This window comes from Aplidium turbinatum, chromosome 1, assembly GCF_918807975.1.
Source record: "Aplidium turbinatum chromosome 1, kaAplTurb1.1, whole genome shotgun sequence".
In the NCBI taxonomy this organism is placed as follows: Eukaryota; Metazoa; Chordata; class Ascidiacea; order Aplousobranchia; family Polyclinidae; genus Aplidium; species Aplidium turbinatum.
In genome coordinates this window covers 1,694,022-1,713,465 of record NC_137472.1, presented here as the reverse complement: position 1 = coordinate 1,713,465, position 19,444 = coordinate 1,694,022, and the positions used below count along the sequence as shown (strand labels likewise).

Sequence of the window (19,444 nt, the reverse complement as noted above, 5' to 3'; positions counted from 1 at the left end):
ATTATTTCTAATTAACAACATTGTGATCACTGGCTTTTCTTTTGTAGCATAAGAAATAACGGCCTTTGTTTTATTGAGGTCAAACCAAACAATGGAAAACAAGAGGATGCTCCTCTCTGCTCGCGCATATTGATGCACGAAGCAATTATGAGCTTATGGCTTGTTATCGCAATGTAATCCATTTCACGATTTGCTGGAAGTAAGCTGGAAATAGCAAAAATTCACAACAATCTTGAATTTACAAGAAAACTACACAACTTTTAGCATCAAATTTAGTATCATCAGATCCGCCTGGCAATTTTAGTAAAAGTCAAGATAAACCAAGTGCATGGCGTTACTGTGCTTCAAGTAATCAAAGGAAGCATGAGGTGGGGGGAATCTGGCCTCCCTTTGAGGAGCAAAGTGTTAGGAAATAGTGTTCCGCAAGGATCATGCTTATCACCTCTACTATCTTTAACATCTACATCAGTGACATGCCAGAGACGATGTCACGCCAATACGGCTATGCTGATGATCTGGCACTATTCCATTCTGACAAGTATTGGCATGTTGTAGAGGAAGCTCTTACAGATGACTTGGCCCAAATCGCAGACTACCTGAAACTTTGGATGCAGAAACTAAACCTGGCAATAATCACTGTCACACCTTTTCATCTTTGCAACATGGAATGCTACGCGCCATTTGTCAGGCTCAAGGAAACCCATTCCCACACAACCCATGCCCCACCGACCTAGGGGTGAATCTCGATCGACAATTAATCTACAAACACCATGCTGAAGCCCTCCATGCTAAGCTATCAGCACGCAACAACTTGCTGAGATGCTTAGCTTGAACATCCTTGGGTGCTAGTACCTCCACACTCTGTACCAGTGCGTTTGCACTTGTTTACAGCACCTCTGAATATGCTTCCCCTGCTTGGTGCCGCAGCGTACACACCAGCAAGATCGACACTGCCCTTAACACCACCATGAGAATAATCACTGGTTGCCTGCTTCCAACTCCCACCTACTTTTTACCGGTGCTATCCGGCATCGCCCCAGGTAGACTGCGTAGGGAAAATCACCTGCGCAGTCTAGTTTTACAAGCTATATCAAAGGATGACCAACTCTTCAACCAGATTGTCCTAAAATCGCACCCTCAAAATCCTCAGCGCTTGAAATCTCGACGCCCCTTTTCCCGACATGCTGCAGATATCTGCAATTCCAACTTCCACAATACCGAAGCTTGAAACAGTGAATGGAGAGAAGTTGCGAGACCAACCCAATTCACAGTCCATCCCAATACCAACACTCCACCCGGAGCAGAACTACCTCGGAAGGAATGGGTGAAGCTCAATCGCTTGCTGACTGGAGTGGGCCGTTTCAACAGCAACATGTTTCAATGGGACCTCACCGACACAGACATTTTTACACAGTGTTCTATACACCCAATGGCAAGTTTTCCAACCTCAAGCTAAGCAAAATGAGGAAAAAAGTTATTCACCCACCTAATTCGATCCAGCCTAATGAACATTTATCACACTGCTTCCCACTTTAGTTTCAATCGAGTGCGGCTACTTTACACTTTCCTTCATTTTACTGTCATTTATTTATTGTAGATTAAAATTTTATATTATTAAATTGAAGTGCAACATTTTGTTTATAACTTGATTCAAAAATTTTTAGTCGACCTGATAGTCTATATACTCACGCAGCAATGCGTTTATATTAAACCTGAGAGAAAAACGTTTATACTTTGTCGTAGGTGGTTTGCATTTGAAAGATGTCAACCAGCAACGGGAATATAGGCTGCTTTTGACTAACTTTCAGAATTAAATGAATTATTTCCAAAAAAAAGTTGTATAGAAACACAAAAAATAGGGCAAAATTCCTTTTCATCTAATTGTGTTTCAATTCAGTTCCTTTCTTGGGTATTAACAAATATTTTCACTTTCTGAGTTATCCGCCGACCAATAAGCTACTGTACAACACTTTCCTATAAACACGTATTTCTACTGAGATTATGCAATTGTTTCAGTTTCATATTGCGTTTGGTTTCCAGGCATCACCTGCGGAGATCCAGAGCCGTCCATCCAAGCAACAGGTGGAAGAATTGAAAGGAGACGAAGTAGCCCCTTGTATGTGGGGGACCAGGTTATCTTCGTGTGCCCCCCTTCTCATCGGTTGAGCGGCTCACGAGTACGACAATGCTTAGCTAATGGACAATGGAGCGGACAATTGGCTGTTTGCTCTAGAAAAGGTGCGGATACAATGCTTTCTATATTAGCGTTATTCTTTTTTGTTTTGTTACGGCACAAAACCAGGTTTTTCGTGTCAATAGCTAAGCGAAGATTTCTTATTATAATGTTTTTTATTCGTCAATGGATATTTGCTGGTTGAAACAACTGTTTTGAATAGTTTGTTGCCTACTATTTTGATCGTGGATTGCTATTCTTCGTAAAGCTGATAACGCAAAAAACGTTTGCTATTATTTCTAATTAACAACTTTGTGATCACTGGCTTTTCTTTTGTAGCATAAGAAATAACGCCCTTTGTGTTATTGAGGTCATTTAAACTGGATGGAGAAATTTTTTTAGATTGCTTCCAATGCTGCGAGGATTGCCTTCAGATGAGCCAAATATATTGTGTTGAAGATTTCAATGTTTTTTTGTTGATTTAAATTTCATTTTTTGTTTCTGTAGCTTTATTTCAAATATAAAATGCAAGAAACAAAGATTCATTCAGTTTAATTTTTCTTCGTTTAATGAAGTAATTTTTTTTAATTTTTAGGTCATTAAAAGTTGCCCTAAAAATGTCTGTTTCCAATCGTTAGAGGTAGTCGAAATGTTTACAGGAGAAGTTATCGGCTTGATGATAATCACCATGATAAGTTTTCCTAAGTAATAGGAAGAAACTAAGAAATTTCACAACAATGGAATTTTTACAACAAAAATTATTGCCCTTTTAATTTGCAAAACGATCAAACTGACCGCAATAATAATACCGTTCTAATGGCACAATAGTGTAAAAATCAAAAACCCTTTATCAAAAATCTTGACGTAATTGTAAAAAAAAACAAGGCCATCTTCAACATCATCACCCCAAATTTACAAAGTGCAAACTCACGGCTTCTCTAAGTTTTTCAAAGTTGGAAATTTGTTGCACAGGGTCATTAATTTAGATGTTCTGTTCATGAGTTGTGACAAACGAGACTTCCAATCCTCATTTTCGTAATGTGTTGAGACCTCCTTAAAAATTTTACCTCAGTAAAAATCTGTAATTTTCCGTATCCGTTTGACTTGGAGATTAACTTTTGAGCTATTCCTACTAAATCACGATAAATTTTTTTTATTTGACTTCCCTCATATAATCCAATGCAGTGTGTTTGAGGTAAAGGTGATGTAAGTAGGAAACTTGTTATAGTATTACATACATATAGATTATGGCCAGAACAAGCCACGTCAGCTGGCACAAACTCGTTAAAAAGATAAACTCTATTTGAAGAATGCTTTTGTCATTTGGCAACTACCAAACTTCATATTATCTAAAAGTAGAGCTATCCACAAGACGGATATTGTCTGGAATGTAAAACCAATGTAATACATCAGTGGGTCGCTAATGGTGAACTGCAATGACTTCTTTTTAATTACAATTCTTAAGACCTGCTAGAAAGTTTCAACAATAAATCACTGGTTTAAGAGGCATTAAAAAAAGAAAATGCAGATGTTTTAGAAACTCAGATAAAAAGTGAAAAGTTGTTATATTCCATCTGTTAACAGGAATGGAACAAACTCATTGTCCTCATCCAGGGGTACCCATACGAGGCAACATTTTATCTGCTCCTCATCTTACTCCTGGAAGTTTCGTTAACTTTTCATGTGATCCTCAATATTTGATGATTGGCAAGAGTAGACAGGAATGCTTCTACTTTCTACAATGGAGTGACGGTGGTGCTCCAAAGTGTATTGGTCAGTTCATCTCCATTCCACAGTAAAAATATATATTTTATGTCAAATTTTGTAATTATTTTTATCATATTTTTTTCACACTAGTCATGTAAAAACTTTAATAATAATGTTAAACCAGTCACCAAGTAGAGTGTTGAGCAAATATTTTTACGTATGCTATTGATATTGAGGTTTTGAAAATAATTGATGTAATTGTAATAATTTCACGAAAGATCTTTATTTTTGCATTCTTTGTTTTCATATTTAGACACTGCACTGACATGGAAGACCTTGTCACGTACGTTAAACAAAGGAAAGACTAATACGTACGACACATTAGGATGACAAAAAACACACCTAAATGGAAGACACATAGACAAAAGATATCATTAGAAACAAAAATACCGAAGATAAAATTATCGTAGACAAGGGCACAATAAGATAGAGCACACAATAAAGCAAAAGGCACAATTTGGATGAAGACATATTTAGGCAAAAGGTACAAGTAGGCACAAAACACAATCAGACAAAACACACGGCCAGACAAAAGATTCATTATGAAGAAAGTTTAAGTACCTGACACATTGGTAAGACAAAGAATGCAGTTTAATAGAAGACACAGCTCAGCAAGTTGTGGCCATTCAGTAACACTGTATCATGTAAGACTCCAGAGTAACACCAACATACTTTTTGAGTTTATTTACAGCTTGTCATATCATTGTTATTTTTTTTGTTCATTGTTCTGAAGATTCAACACAATTATAACTTAACCTGAAAATTCTCCTAGATCCTCGATATCAGAACACCGATGAATCCGCCCTGATAGATCTCCAACGACTTTCCCATTCAGTGAAAACAAACTCTCGAGCAATTGGACGCTTTATAAACGAAGTAATTCACTTCGAAGTTTATTTCGTCATCGATATATCGAATGACGTCACTGATGCTGTGTTGGGGGAGTCTCTTTTATATGCTGAAGATAAGTTACTCACCGTAAGTTTTTACTGTAAACCTGTCGCAATTTTGATATGAATCAAACTTGGAACAATTGAATCAACAATTATCTAAAACTTCCCATAATTAAGCTGCATAAGCAATAAACACGATTAATGCAAAGGTTTTGGTAATCATAAATCCAATATTTCCCGTTTATAGTAGCTTTTTTCAATTTACCGCACATAAAATTGCAGATGATGCACGCTTACTATTTCTTGTTAAGCAACAATCATGATTCTTCATCACAGTTGTCTGCTAGAGGATGGATCCGTTGTGAGATCATAGTGTTTGCTGAACATGCCAAAGTTCAATTGGAATTAACAAGAACCCGACAAGACCATGCAGTTCAAGTATTGAGGAATATCCGTAAAAACCGATGTAATATGCTGAATTAATCAGTTAAAATTTTGAAAAATAAAGAACGATGTCGTAAATATTTATGGACAGTGCTTAGTTAGAATACTCCACAGCATAGAATTTTAAAGCACTTGATTGTTTTGACAGTAACAAGTTTTCTTGTGAAAAAAAAATTATTTTAGAGCAATGTTTTCATCGTGTCATGTTACATACTTTAGTTTGATGCCAAGAGAACTTTGCTGTAATGCTACATATTCCAGATAACTTACTACAAGAGCTGGGGATCAGACGCAATACAAATAGAGTCCTTCGGATGTTAAACGAATCTTTATCCGTTTCGTTTCAAGTCGATGAAGAAAGAACAAGATATTTGCTGCTTTTTATCAACGGTAAACTCTGGGTAGTTGGTGATGGCGTCTGTTCGTAACAATTTGATAATAAATTATTTGCTCTTCATTTAACATATTGATGATGTGTTGTGAAAATAGCAACATGTAATAATAGTGACATAACAGTAAGTGTCAACGTATTCTTTCTCTTGTTTGTAGAAAGAGTATGACAATACACGTGGTATAAGGCAAGTGTATGCTAACTTTTTAATGCACAGACCAAAATGTTTTAAATTTTTTATTCGGCAGAAGTGTGAGTATATAGCGGAAAATAAGTGTTTAGGTAGCACAATAAGACTATTAACTTGTAGCACAGATTTTACAAGAGAAAAAATCGTCCGAGATTTGGTTGTCAAGTAGAATCAGTAACTCAACCTGGAGTAGTTTCAATAACTATTTTTGGAACAATTGCAGTGACTACCTGAGGAATTCCCAACATGTACATTACAGTATATCGTTGTTTAATCTACAAACGCGATGAACATTCCCAGAAGCTAAAACTCTGATATCTGTAATTTATTTTTTGTAGGAATGCACCAAGACGGAGATCATCCAGAGACCTTAATGAACAACATACGGCTTTGGTGCACAGAAGAATTTCTTGAGGTAAGTGGTCACAACGGTAAACCATAATATGTTCGTGGGAAAGTTGTAACATAAATTTTCCGGATCCGTTCGTGTGTATGCGATGACACGAAAAAATACTCTTCTGTATACGTCTTTTTCAAGAATTTTATTTCAGCAAAATATAGCCACAGATTGTTGAAAATGCGTCTGAATGGATTTGAACTGAGTAGCCAGACAAATATAACAAGTTGGCAGCATGAAGAGTTCTGGTTGTTGAAATACTCGCCAACACTCGTTGGATTGCAAATGGTAGAAAGAGAGATTAAATTGACGTGGCTAGATCAGTTGATGAAGAGAATAATTCGTAAAATGAATGTGACGTTCAGAAATTAAGAAAATGAAAAGTAGCAAAACGAAGTGATCAAAAACAGGAAATATGGGAGACCGGAGACAAATGTAACATAGAATTAATTGTAACATTAACGATAACTGATATTGGCAACACTGTATCGTTCTACAATTGTTACTGGTCACGTGTCTTTTAGCTATTGACATGCTAGAAAAGTAGTATTAGCCTGCGTAGAAACTAAAGAGAATTAATTGGAAAAAGAAAAATTTGGTGAAGGTAAGTAACTTTTTACTTTTCTCGTTAATTTTGGTTTAGAGTATGAAACATTTGAATTACTTGCATGTGCTTTGTTTGTCATAAAGTGCAAGACAATAGCTTAATTTTCCTCCATCACTCACAGCTAGCAAGAATCAGAAATTGGTTAAACTTGCTTTTAAACATGGCGACTAGGTTACGGGGCAATTGTAACAACAAGTTACAGTTGAGTTGCCCCTTGTATGTTACAATTACCCCTGATGTGACATGGTATACTTTATTTTTCAGAATGGTACGAGAAAGAGTGATAGAGGAAAAAACTTGCATTTGTTGGATACAGCTTTGAAAGTCTTGGCAGAAGGAAAATCTCTGCGAAGCATTGTAATACAGTATGAGATATGCCATCTTCAAGCAAGTCAAAGACCTCTCACAGAGTAAAAGCCCATAACGTTTGTATGGAATCCAGCAGTGAGGAAGACGGAGACGATATGAACATTTGTTTGGTTTGCTGGGACAACTTCAGAAATAGCCTTCCAGGAAAGAAATGGGTTCAATGTGTGTGATTGTTCAAAACTGTGATTGTGAATAAATACATAAACTGCTTTGCTTTCCAAATGTTTTTGATTCGAACTTATCGTTACCGCATTTTTATTTAGATGTAGCCTACTATTTGTTTTCATTAATAATTTGGGTTCTTACAAACGTGAGTACATCTGGTAACAAATGTTATAATTGTCCATATGCTTGTTACATTTTCCCCATACCATGGGGCAAATGTAACAAAACAATCGCAGTTTTCTACTGTTTCCTACGATATAATTGCAAACTATGAAGTAACCAAGCCAATGCTGCTAACTAGCTCAATGCTTATACTAATAGTTGCAGGTGTTTCTTTTTTTAAATAACTTATAGAAACTTATCTAGGCACGATTTGACTAAATATGTTACGTTTGTCCCCGGTCTCCCCTAAAAATGGAAGAAAAAATGGATTACAAATAGTAAAGCGAAGGAACTATTTTTATTAGTATCTTCAGCTGAAATACTGTAAATAATTAGTGTTAAAACTATAAGTAATTCAAAACAAACAAGATACATGCCTCAAATAACCAGCCAATAGTAAACGGCTGCAGTACTGTCAAAGGCTTGGAATGGACGAATGAGCAGACAACTAAAGAACCAGCTTATCAGGCAGCAAATACAAGTTGGTGGGAGGAGAAGAAATTAGGATATAGGATAAATATTTAAATCACGCAATTAAACGAAGAACAAACGAGTTGCTCGAGAGAAACATGTGACGCTTAACAGAAATGAAACCTTTAAAAACGTTCAGAAACGAAGATAGAACGTTTAGAAGAAGTGGAACGCGAGATACCTCAATGAACATTGAAACAATAAAAAAATGTAAGAAAATGTAATTGAACAATGCATGTGGGTTGGGTGCACTCTAGCGGAGGGTCGATATATTTATAACTAAGCGAAGTGAGTGGACAACATAAATAGTACTTTGTTGTTTATGGCTAGGCAATACCTGAATTGAACGATTCTCTATCTAATTGTCCAACTGCTTTACAAGCTCTTGCTTTGTGCACCTCATTGACAATGAAATATTTTCTCTTTGAACTAAAACTTGTGCGCTCTAGGTGTTACTTAATGTTGTTTTGTAGGGGCAACTCAATTTTATTTTATGCTTATTATGAGTTCTGCCACTCCACAGGCAGAGAAAGCATAAAGATAAAAAAAAAATTGGCTTTTTACATTTTACAATGAGGTTTATTACATAGGTATACAGTAGGGTGGCTCGTTTTTGAACTTTTTTTAAAAATTCTCTCGGGGTAGTGGGGAAATGGTGGCAACGAATGAGAAAACAATCATGACAAAATTTGAGATTCGTAACAAATTGTCTTCAGCCTCCTCATGGGGCCAAAAATTCGAAAAATGGGGTCAAAAACGAAATTTTTTCAAAAATATTTTTAGTTTGGGTAGATACAATATTATTTAGATATATCTAAGTAACCTGAAAAAAAAATTGAAGTCATTTAAACTATTCCTTCAGCTTCCTCACAGCTTCTGAAAATTTCCATTTTGCTGAAAATTTCTCATTTTTGTTTGTGGTTACATAACTACAAACTTTGTCAGTGACGTAAATTCAAATAAAATACGTAACTTTTTCCTACCAAATTAACCCAATTTCATTGAAAAATGACGCAACAACTCAGGGCAGGTCTATAAAGAGAAATACAATGACGTTTTATAGCTGGCAAAGTGTCTAACGCAATTATGTAACCATTTTCTTGACAGTTGAAAAATATTGTCAGCCCACTGTAAGTTACTAAATTGTAAAACAGGCAAACACTGCAACAAATTGTTTGAAACCTCATTTGGGTTGACAGAGTAGCTGCAAGATTATAGCAATCTAATATCATGCCAAACACGTTTTTCTTCTTAACAAGTGAACCATACGTCATATCATAAAGATTTCGTATTTTTCCATCTAAGCTGCTTTAAAAAGAAAAAAGGTAAAAAAAATAAAACTGTTCACACTCGCCCTTTGAAGGAAGAGACGAACAGAAACGAGAAAGAATAAAAATTAGAACGCATGCATTTTGGGTGACTGTTAAAATGTTATAATTCGTAGCCCTTTATTGTTTTGTTATTCTGTAATGTTTAAATTCATTTTTGTTACAGACCTACAATATTATACGAATAACTTTTGACAACTAAAATAATATAACTCGAGTAATAATTGTGTGGAAATAGTTTAACCGTATCTGTCACTGCTTCCTTTTGGCGTCAAGAGTTACTGGCCGAGACAATTAGGTCTACGTCTCTCTTATTGCTAATTACTCCGTTGGCTTATATCAAATAACAACGGGAAAAAGTATGCCGTTGGTCAAAAGCCTTATCTATCACTTCAATCAATTTATTTCGCAAAATATATTCGTGATTGTGTATTTTAGGTAGAAAAGGTGATAAAGACTCGGTTTTTGACCTATTTTCGCCATTTCTTGGTCAAATTTCTCAGTTGACATTTTATTTTGAAAGTTTTCTTGCATAGAACACAGAATTTCATCAATTTTGTTTTTCCGTTTCTGTGCAAACAGTATTCCATGCACTTTTTTCACTACAAAGCAATTTGCTCAAATAACAAATTACCTTCCTAATTATTGTCTGCCAGCAAGGAATGACTAAAATCGCGTCAAAGACCATCTCCCTACCCAGACAGAAAAATCGACGTTGAATCAATGTAAAAATGACGGATTTTGCTGCCTGGGCATAGAATGGAATTTTAGCGCCTTCGCGTAATGAATAACAAACACAAAATGAAATCGCACGCTAATAGTAAACTGTCAATCAAGCTATTGAATATCAGCAGATTTCTTGCATTTCATAATTGGCTGTGACAAAAGGTTTATTGTGAACTTCACAATTATCCCATACCAACATAATCGGGATAAAAAGTTGGGGCAAGAAAAAAAAGTAAAAGTCAAGAAATGTCAGGTTTCTAGCGTCACTGCTTCTATTAAAAATTGCTGAATTAGCAGATGGCGAGACCATAAAGTCTACGCCAGTAACAGATACGGTTAATGAAGTTGGATAGTCAAATTAGTTAGAATATTCATACGGCATGTCATGAAACTAAAGATGACTTTATTGATAAAGTTTTAACCAACTTAAAATGCGGCCACCCCAACTTAAAACATACTAAAAATGAAGGCAGGTAGCTCACAACAACAAGCAACACAAAATAGAGAACAGCCAGAAGGACAAAACACGCCAACGAAGTAATCAGTAGAACAAGGACCAGTACAGAAACAAAGTACATAGAAATAACGTAAAACAATATATTATAACATTTACCCACTCTAAAAGGTAATGGGATCCCCATATCTAACGGGAGGAACCCCTTTGGTGGACCTAGACGATCTTCTTGGATTTTCATTGGAAAGGCTTGATCGGGTTAGGTCACCAGTCGTTGTTGATTGCGGATTGATTGCTGGATCGCAGTCGATCGCTTGGTCGCGAACAACTTCTTCGACTTGATCGAAATTATTTCCCGGTGAAGCGCCACTGCAAGGCAACCTATCACTCGGTGTGAATGACTTTTCCTCTGTGTCCGATGATTGAGGAGAATCCACAATATATTCCGATGATTGAGGAGAATCCACAATATCCCCGTAAGAGGTATTATTACCAGGATGTGGGGCTAAGTCTCTTAGAGACACGTTAGACTCTCGGCCGTCGCTGTATTTGATCCGAGCGTATAATGGGTTGGCTTCGGTTAAGAACACTTTCGTGACTTGATCGTCGTGTTTGCTAGACCTGTTAAACTTTCTCAGTAAGATTGTGCCAGGAGTGCTTAACCAATCAGGAAGGGACTTCCCGTCTGACGACCGTCTAGAGAAGTTGAGGAATCGCTCATGCGGGGTAGAGTTTGTTGATGTACACAGTAGCGATCTCAATGCGTGTAAGGCGTTCGGAAGGACATTTTCCCATTTGCTTACAGGCAGGCTGAATGACTTGAGGTTACATTGTATCGCCTTCCATATTACTCCGTTGTAACGTTCAACTTGCGAATTGCCTTGCGGGTGATAGGGTGTTGAGTGGCTCACAGCTACACCCCTTTCCAACAAGAATTGCTTAACATCCCTAGACATGAAACTTTGGGCTCGATCAGTATGAATAAAACTACAGGTACCGAATATTGCAAACAGTTGAGAAAGGCACTTGATTACTGTGCCAGACGACGTATCAACACAGGGAAAACAAAACGGAAATCGCGAATACTCATCAATGACACACAATATATATATATTACGAGAACATGATGGTAAGGGGCCCTTAAAATCTAAGTTTAGCCTCTCCATGGGCTGAGTCGCTTTGATTAAATTACTCTGGACGGGTTTAAAGAAACGTGGCTTAACTTCAGCGCATACATTGCATGATTCACATATTCTTTTAACATCAGTTGTCGAGTAAGGCAAATTTTTCGAACGCACATAATGCAACAAACGAGTTAAACCCGGGCAACACAATTCTTTATGAATATCCATCAAACTTTTAATGTTTCGAGCAGGTACCGTTGCGCAAAATGCTCTCGATAAAGCGTCGGGTGCTGTATTGTTTTTGCCGGGATGGTAACGAATAGTATAAGAAAAGGATGCCAGTTCGAGGCGCCAACATAGCACTTTATTGTTTTTGACTTTGGTCCGCTTCTTGCTGTCAAACATGAAAGCTACTGATTTTTGGTCTGTAATTAATGTAAAATGCCTTCGAATCAGAAAATGGGACCATTTTCTTACGGCTTCAATAATACTCGTAGCCTCCTTTTCCATGGCAGGGTAGTGTAGCTCGCTCCCTTGTAATGACCGAGACATAAATGCTACCGGTCGCCCACTTTGATTTAGAGTAGCCGATATTGCTACATCTGATGCGTCACATTCTACGGTAAACGGTGAGTTCTCATCAATTGCTTGGAGGGATGCATTAGCAATAGCTTCTTTGAGGAATTGAAAGTCGCTTATTTATAACCTGCTTAAAGGAAAGGCATCAACTCCCTTTAGCCTTTGTATTTTGTCAGAGAAGCCCGGAACCCACTTAGCGTAATAGGCGAACAACCCAATTGTTCTCTGTAGCGATTTTTTAGAAGTGGGTGGTGGTAAATCCCAAAGAGCTTTTAAACGCTCAGGATCGGGCTTAATTTGTCTATTTCCTACGCAGTAACCCAGGATGTTAATGTTCTCCACACCATAGACGGTTTTGTTATTATTGAGCGTCATATTACGTCGTTTCATGGATTGTAGAAATTTTGCAGCGGTCTTCTCTAGTTGTTCAGAATTACGACCGCCAATGATGACGTTGTCAAAGTACACGTACGTGTTTTCAAGTTTGTCCGAAGCAACAACGTTGTCCATTATGCGTTGGAATACTGGGCCACCATTTTTAACACCAAATGGCATGCGATTAAATTCAAATAATCTTCCACCAGCTTGAAAGGCAGTATAAGGTTTATCTTGGTCAAGCAAAGGAATCTGGTGGTAGGCTGATTTAAGATCATAAGTCGCAAAACTATTGTACTGTGCAAGACTGTTCACGATGTCCTCGATGCGGGGGATGGGGTAAGCATCGATTTCAGTAAATAGATTAATTGTTTGCGAGTAATCGACGCAAAGTCTTTTACGTCCAGACTCAGGATTTGTTACTACAACTACTTGAGCACGCCATGGCGAATTACTCGGCTGAACGATTCCTTCAGCAAGCCAATTGTTAACTTCTGATTCGATAAATTTTAAGTCATTGTGACTGTACCTCCGAGATTTAGTCCCTACGGGTTTGCAATTATCTTTCACACTTGAAAATAATGATGGACATTCTACTTGGGCGGCGGCTACGGCACATGTCCCAGACATATTATGTGAAATGATGAGGTCATTTTCAGGACCAACCAATTCAAAAACTAAACGCTTATGCTTGCTTTGAAAATCTAAACCAAGAATTATATCAGAGCATAAGTTCTTTAGAATATAAAGTTCGACGTTGTTATACGTGCGATCAAGAATGTTTAGGTTTACTACACATTTACCGAGAACTCGACTTTGGGCTGACATTTGAGCCATCGTCACTTCGAGCCTTGCCGGAAAAACTTTGAGGTTTAAGTCTTTAACTGATCGTTCGTTGATAAAACTCTTAGAACTTCCGGTGTCAATTAGAGCGGACAGTTCATGACCAGCAATGTTTATAAAAATTGTTGACTGTTTCAAGTCATTGTTCACAGTTTTTGCTGAACAGACATTACCTTGAGAGGGCGTACCGGTACTGGTCGCTGGACATTGAATATCAATCGATGCTGCCGCCGTGTTATTTGCTTGATGGCCAGAGCTGTTCCCGTTCTTTCGACAGACTATTGCCCAATGTCCTTTCTTGTTGCACTTAAAACAAACTGATGAACGCGCTACACAGTTCTTGCGGTTATGAGAACGCTTACTCCCACAGAAGTAACATTGATGTTGAGTATAAGTGGCTGATAGATTGTCGGATTTTTCGTTGTTGTCACTAACGTTTAAGTCACTCTTAGAGGCTGACGCTAACACGTCCTTTTCAGAGAAATCAGCTTTGTGGCTGTTGTAAACTTCAAAATTTTTGGCTTCTTTTTCTGCTTCAGTTAACGATAACGCTTGGTTGAAAGCCGACTCAAAATCCAAAGTTTTATTCTCCAAAAGACGCTGCCTGATATTCCGCGAAAATATTCCATTGATAAATGCGTCTCTCAGCATAATATTCTTATGTTCTGCTGCAGACACAGCTTTAAAATTGCAGTTCTTTGCTAAATGTTCTAAATGGTGCCGAAACTTATGTAAGGTTTGATCTGAGTGCTGCTTTGCAGATGCCAGCACATGTCGCGCATATATTTCGTTTGGTTTCTTGATATAAATTTGTTCCAAAAGCTGCATGGCTCCTTCATAAGTCTCGCACTCATCAATGTATTCAAAAACTTGGGGCGAAATCATGCTGATCAATGCTTTTAGTTTAATTCTTAAACGGTTGGCTTCGCCTGCTTCGTTTTCGGCAGGTCCCTGTTGTAAGTGCTCCTGAATATAGTTCTCAAAGACTTGTCGCCAGTGTCTAAATTCTCTGGCCGCTTGTACATTGCCAGGCTCAATGTCTAATCGCTGAGGTTTTAACAACCTCTCCATCCTTTGCGATTTTTAGTTGAAAATTTTTAAGTTGGTTAAATTGTCATGAAACTAAAGATGACTTTATTGATAAAGTTTTAACCAACTTAAAATGCGGCCACCCCAACTTAAAACATACTAAAAATGAAGGCAGGTAGCTCACAACATCAAGCAACACAAAATAGAGAACAGCCAGAAGGACAAAACACGCCAACGAAGTAATCAGTAGAACAAGGACCAGTACAGAAACAAAGTACGTAGAAATAACGTAAAACAATGTATTATAACACGGCAGACCAAATTTCAAGAACAAGAGGAAACTTCATTTTGTTCATCTCGGCCCCCAGGCTTACGCCCGCGGTTAAAGTCAATACAATCATGCGCAGCTGCATGTATTGTACTAGCAAATAGCCATTCTCAGTCTAAGAACAACGATCTCAACAATCCACCGATTGGTCAATAATTAAATTTCTGTTTAGATCTTTCTGATTGCATTTGGAACTGGAGTTAGAAATCTTGCAGCCAAAGCAGAATTGTTGTCATTGGTTTCTGTTGAAAGATTTCTTGATAATCCTGACACAAAACCGCTGAAACGTTTTAAGCGGTCCTCAAGTGAAGGTAAAATGTGATGTTGTATTTAAACTCAAAAAAGATAAAAAGCCAATTTGGTCGTATTACATTTTAAAAATAATATATTTGTGTTTATATAATGTAAAATCTCTTATCGTCAACTTACTTCAATTTTAATTTTAATTTCACTTTAAGTTGTAATCAAAATTGAAACCGTGTCTTTCATAAGAACTGACAAGAACAAACACTTCTATTACTGGTGAAGTTGTAGAGCTCAATACGGAGAACAAGAAACAATGTTTTGAAAAAAAATTAGCCTACAAACAAAATTTTATTCTTTATAGCTTTGCATTAACTGTTTGAAGGTTGGGAGGGGGCTGTCAATTCAACCTTTTTGCATCAACAGTTGTATCTCTAAAACCACTGAGGCTGCGACTATGAGATTTCTTGAATTTTCCTAACTTTCATTCACTTCTATTGAGCTGAAATTTTGAGCGAATAAAGGTTATAAATTGAGAGATATAAGGCATTTCTCAGCACATCCTCTGAAATATTTCATATTCTATTGTTCAAAATTTTCCCACCAGCTGGATGAAAGTGATTAATTTGGCCCATGTCTCGTTAATCCTAACTGCTTCACAGCGTGAAGGAAATTGGCAGTATGCGTGGACCTTTTGTTCTCACCATGGCTTATAAGCGATGTCGATACAAGAAAAGCTTCAACTTTGATACGATGAGTTACCGTCGCTTGCGGTTGAAATTGCGTAAAATTAAACATAAGACTTGGTGCCAATGCATCTAGAGCGAGAATAGTTTTTCGCAGACAATTATGTCCTTTCAATCAAACAAAGCATAGGCTACAACGTTATTGCCTACTATAGAAGCTGCTCTGTAACATATTATGATTTTGGTTTCAAATCTTTCCTTTTGTCCGACACACTATCAAAAGCAGAAAAGGCGTCGATGTTCCCAAAGCTTCTCACATATACTTGTAAACATTTATTTCCAAGTCGACATGTAAAGATTTGAAATGCAATACGCTTCTCATTTGTGTAGGATAAACCAGAACATCACGCTTTTGTGAAAAGGACGATCGTTCCACCACGTTTATACGTGATGCAGCTTAGTTGAATCAATATATTCGAGGCTTCTTGTACCAGGTTCACTGTCACTGATAAACTAAACCGCGATGCAGTACCTCGCAAAGCAATTGTAGTGTAACATTTCCATGTGCTATAACTCGTCATAAATTGTGAAAACTTGTGTATTTACTTGTCAAGTTGTCTCATGTGAAATATAAGTTTGCATAGCAATGTCACAATGAAATCTTATCTCCGTTAACCAAACTAAAGATATGAACTTATGCGACGTCTTGCAACGTTGAATCGACGGAAAGGCGGGTAACTGCCAAACTGAACTGAGAATGCATGAAAGAAATCGTTTATTATCGAATGGACGTGACGTCAGAAAACGATGAATCGACATAGGCTAGCGGCGAGAGATATTTTAGTTAGATAATGACACGCGGCAGCGCGTTTACATTGAATAAAAATACCTTTATTTTATCCATTTCTATTTCCATTCTTCCTAGTTTCGTCTCACAATAACAAACAAATGAAGTTACGCATGTTTACTAAATTATTCAATAAACAATAATGCATCATCCAGCATTATGTCAGCGCTGATTGACTAGACATATTCACGAGTTGTGTGAGAATTGTATTCGATTAATCGCATTATTTATTGTAGGTAACACCTGCAAAAATTCAAGTAATTGCAGACTCTGCCTTCATAAGTGTAGTTTAGAAGTAGCCATCTCATGTTGAGCCAATCCAATCAATGTAAAATAGAACGCTTTTACTTGATAGCGCGTGTGATATATAGGTTTTATCTAACAACTACTTTCAGTTACATTGAAAGTGAATGAGTAAGCATTATGCAGTCTGTGACAAGGACTGGAAATGTATAATCAGAAAATATAATATCATAAAGTATATTGCGTTATGTACATCTAATAATTTTTATGAACATGGTATCATTTTGCAGGCAGGCGTTTTTATAGAGATACAAACTTATTCCATAGTTTGATTTATGGCACTTATCCAACTGTTTCATAATGCGAATAGCTGTTTTAGTTGAATTTAGAAAAAAATTTAACTTATAACCGCAGACAGATGCAACTTTTTTCATGCTTTAGGCAATCGGCAGTACGGTGAACTATAGTGGTACATAACATAACCCATATGCGGGGTAATCGCAAGGGTCAACCCAAGTAATGGAAAGGTTCTTTTTGAATTATGGTGATGGAATTCTTGTAATGCTATTGAACTTCATCTTTTTATGAAAAACTTATATTGTTTGCATTTGCAAGAAATATCAAACTTTTGGATTTTTTTTATCACTGAACTGTCCGTTAGTAGAATGTTTCTTTATTACCTTAGTTAGGCCTATTGGTAAGTCAGGGAAGTATTTGTTGATGTGACATATGAGGATATTGTAAGAGACCGAGTTATTTTGTAAATAGTATTTGATTTTTGGACACCATCAAAATTTTCTCACAATACACAAATGCGCATCGAGATATAGTGCTCACAGTTTGGAAAAGTTAGATTGTGATAATTACAACTTGCCTGAGTAGGCCTACAGCAAGGGACAATCAAAATAGATGAAACCGCATTCATGGTAATATAGACGTTTTGCAAACTGCTCTTTTCGTTTTCAATATAATAACAAGAATGACAGCTTATTTTCACTAAACATATAAACAAATATCAAAAATTATGAATGAACAGCGCATCTATATTTTTCGGTTTAGGTTCAACAATGCATTCTAGCCGTCAAAATGATGGAATATTTGGTAATTTTGTTGAGACATACCATTGCCCAATCGTTGAATTTACATCAGAGATAATTTTATTAGATAGATTATCAGTTTCATGCACATGGTTTCATTCAGCGTTATAATGTTGTTTTTCAAGCCACGTGGCGTTCATGGTCATAACGCAACATTGCAGAAACAGCCAATATTGATACCAGGTAGGCCTACTAATTATTACGCCGCTTTCGTCGAATCTACGTCGCTAAACGACGATATTGTGCAAACGCCTGTTGGATTTCCCTTCTACGTGTAGTTTATCATAAACGTGAAGCATTGCTCAAAAAGCTAATCTGAATCACCATAGATAACCATAGCATTCATATAGTTTCATCATCAGTAAATATGTAAAGTGCACTTCACAATTTTTAACAACGGTCTGACAATTTATTATATCGTCAGACTAATAAAATAATGGCGTAACTCACTTTTTGACGAAATTGAGATATTAGTGTTTTGTAGGTCCCTAAAATGTAGCGCATCTGCCACATAATTTTCTAAGACCTACGTTAACGGGAAAGTGGTATTTTCGTAAAAATGTCAAATGGCCTAACTTAAACGCATGACTTAGGCCATTTTACAAATCCTTTTAATCGTTTGCTGGAAGTAAAGCTTTCCTCCAACAGAGCAGATGGTCAGAAGACGACGATCTCAATTGTACAGAAATAGAGCTTCCATTTCATCACAAGGCTAGACGATTAATTTAACACAAAATAATTATGTTTTTTCTATTCTAGGTATCGTAATCTTGGCCATTTTCAAGTAACCACCCTACTTAAATCAATCTGTTTTCTCTCTGTTTTTTTGAGAAGCTTCCTTTTTCTAGCACTCTGGTAGTGCGACTTATCACCTCACACTGTGATACAGGTCAGATCTTCTCAATGCGCCGTTTCTCGGAGTCTTCTCGTACCCATGTCAGGTTTTTGTAGCAAGCTATTGTTGGATACGGTACCTAATTAATTCTCATCTTAATATCACACTTAGCGACTTCATAAGCTCGTTGCTGAGTTCTTCGCCATCATTCTTGAGTTTCACAGATGGGAGAAGGAGAACATAGAAAAACATAGATTTCAAAACGTTTGAATTGACTTTTATGTGTAGGTAGCTTAAATGTGCCAAAATGGGAAAAGAGGAAAATCACTTTTTGGCGAAATTTCTCAATGACTTGCCTACTGTAGATTCCCATTACTGTAGAAAGGTCACAATGTACAGAAAGAAGAAATTCTTGTACTCTGGAACTATACCATAACCCAACTTCATCGGCAATACAAAGAGCTTGCTTCTTCTTCTTCTCTCGTTTGACTTGTAGTAGCTTAGATTGGCAATGCCTCATCGTGCAGCCATGATACGGTAGTTGAGTCCAGTTGTCGAATACCAATGATTTTACTTGGGGGCCGTAAGATGGGACATTCGTGGAGTATGTGTTGCATTGTTTGTTCTACCGCTCCGCAGACACATATCGGGCGGCGTATTATGCAACCCCCACCTAAA

At 37.1% G+C, this 19,444-nt stretch overlaps 1 protein-coding gene across 1 annotated transcript; it reads left to right on the top strand.

The window, feature by feature from the left end:
- Window positions 1-431: 431 nt before the first annotated feature.
- Window positions 432-7,276, top strand: LOC145780152 (complement C2-like). Its single transcript, XM_082591866.1, has 9 exons — window positions 432-538; window positions 892-1,040; window positions 2,041-2,238; window positions 3,758-3,946; window positions 4,713-4,918; window positions 5,116-5,299; window positions 5,539-5,667; window positions 6,197-6,273; window positions 7,127-7,276. Exons 1-9 carry the CDS (start codon window positions 432-434, stop codon window positions 7,274-7,276), a joined length of 1,389 nt encoding a protein of 462 aa, XP_082447992.1.
- Window positions 7,277-19,444: the final 12,168 nt, after the last annotated feature.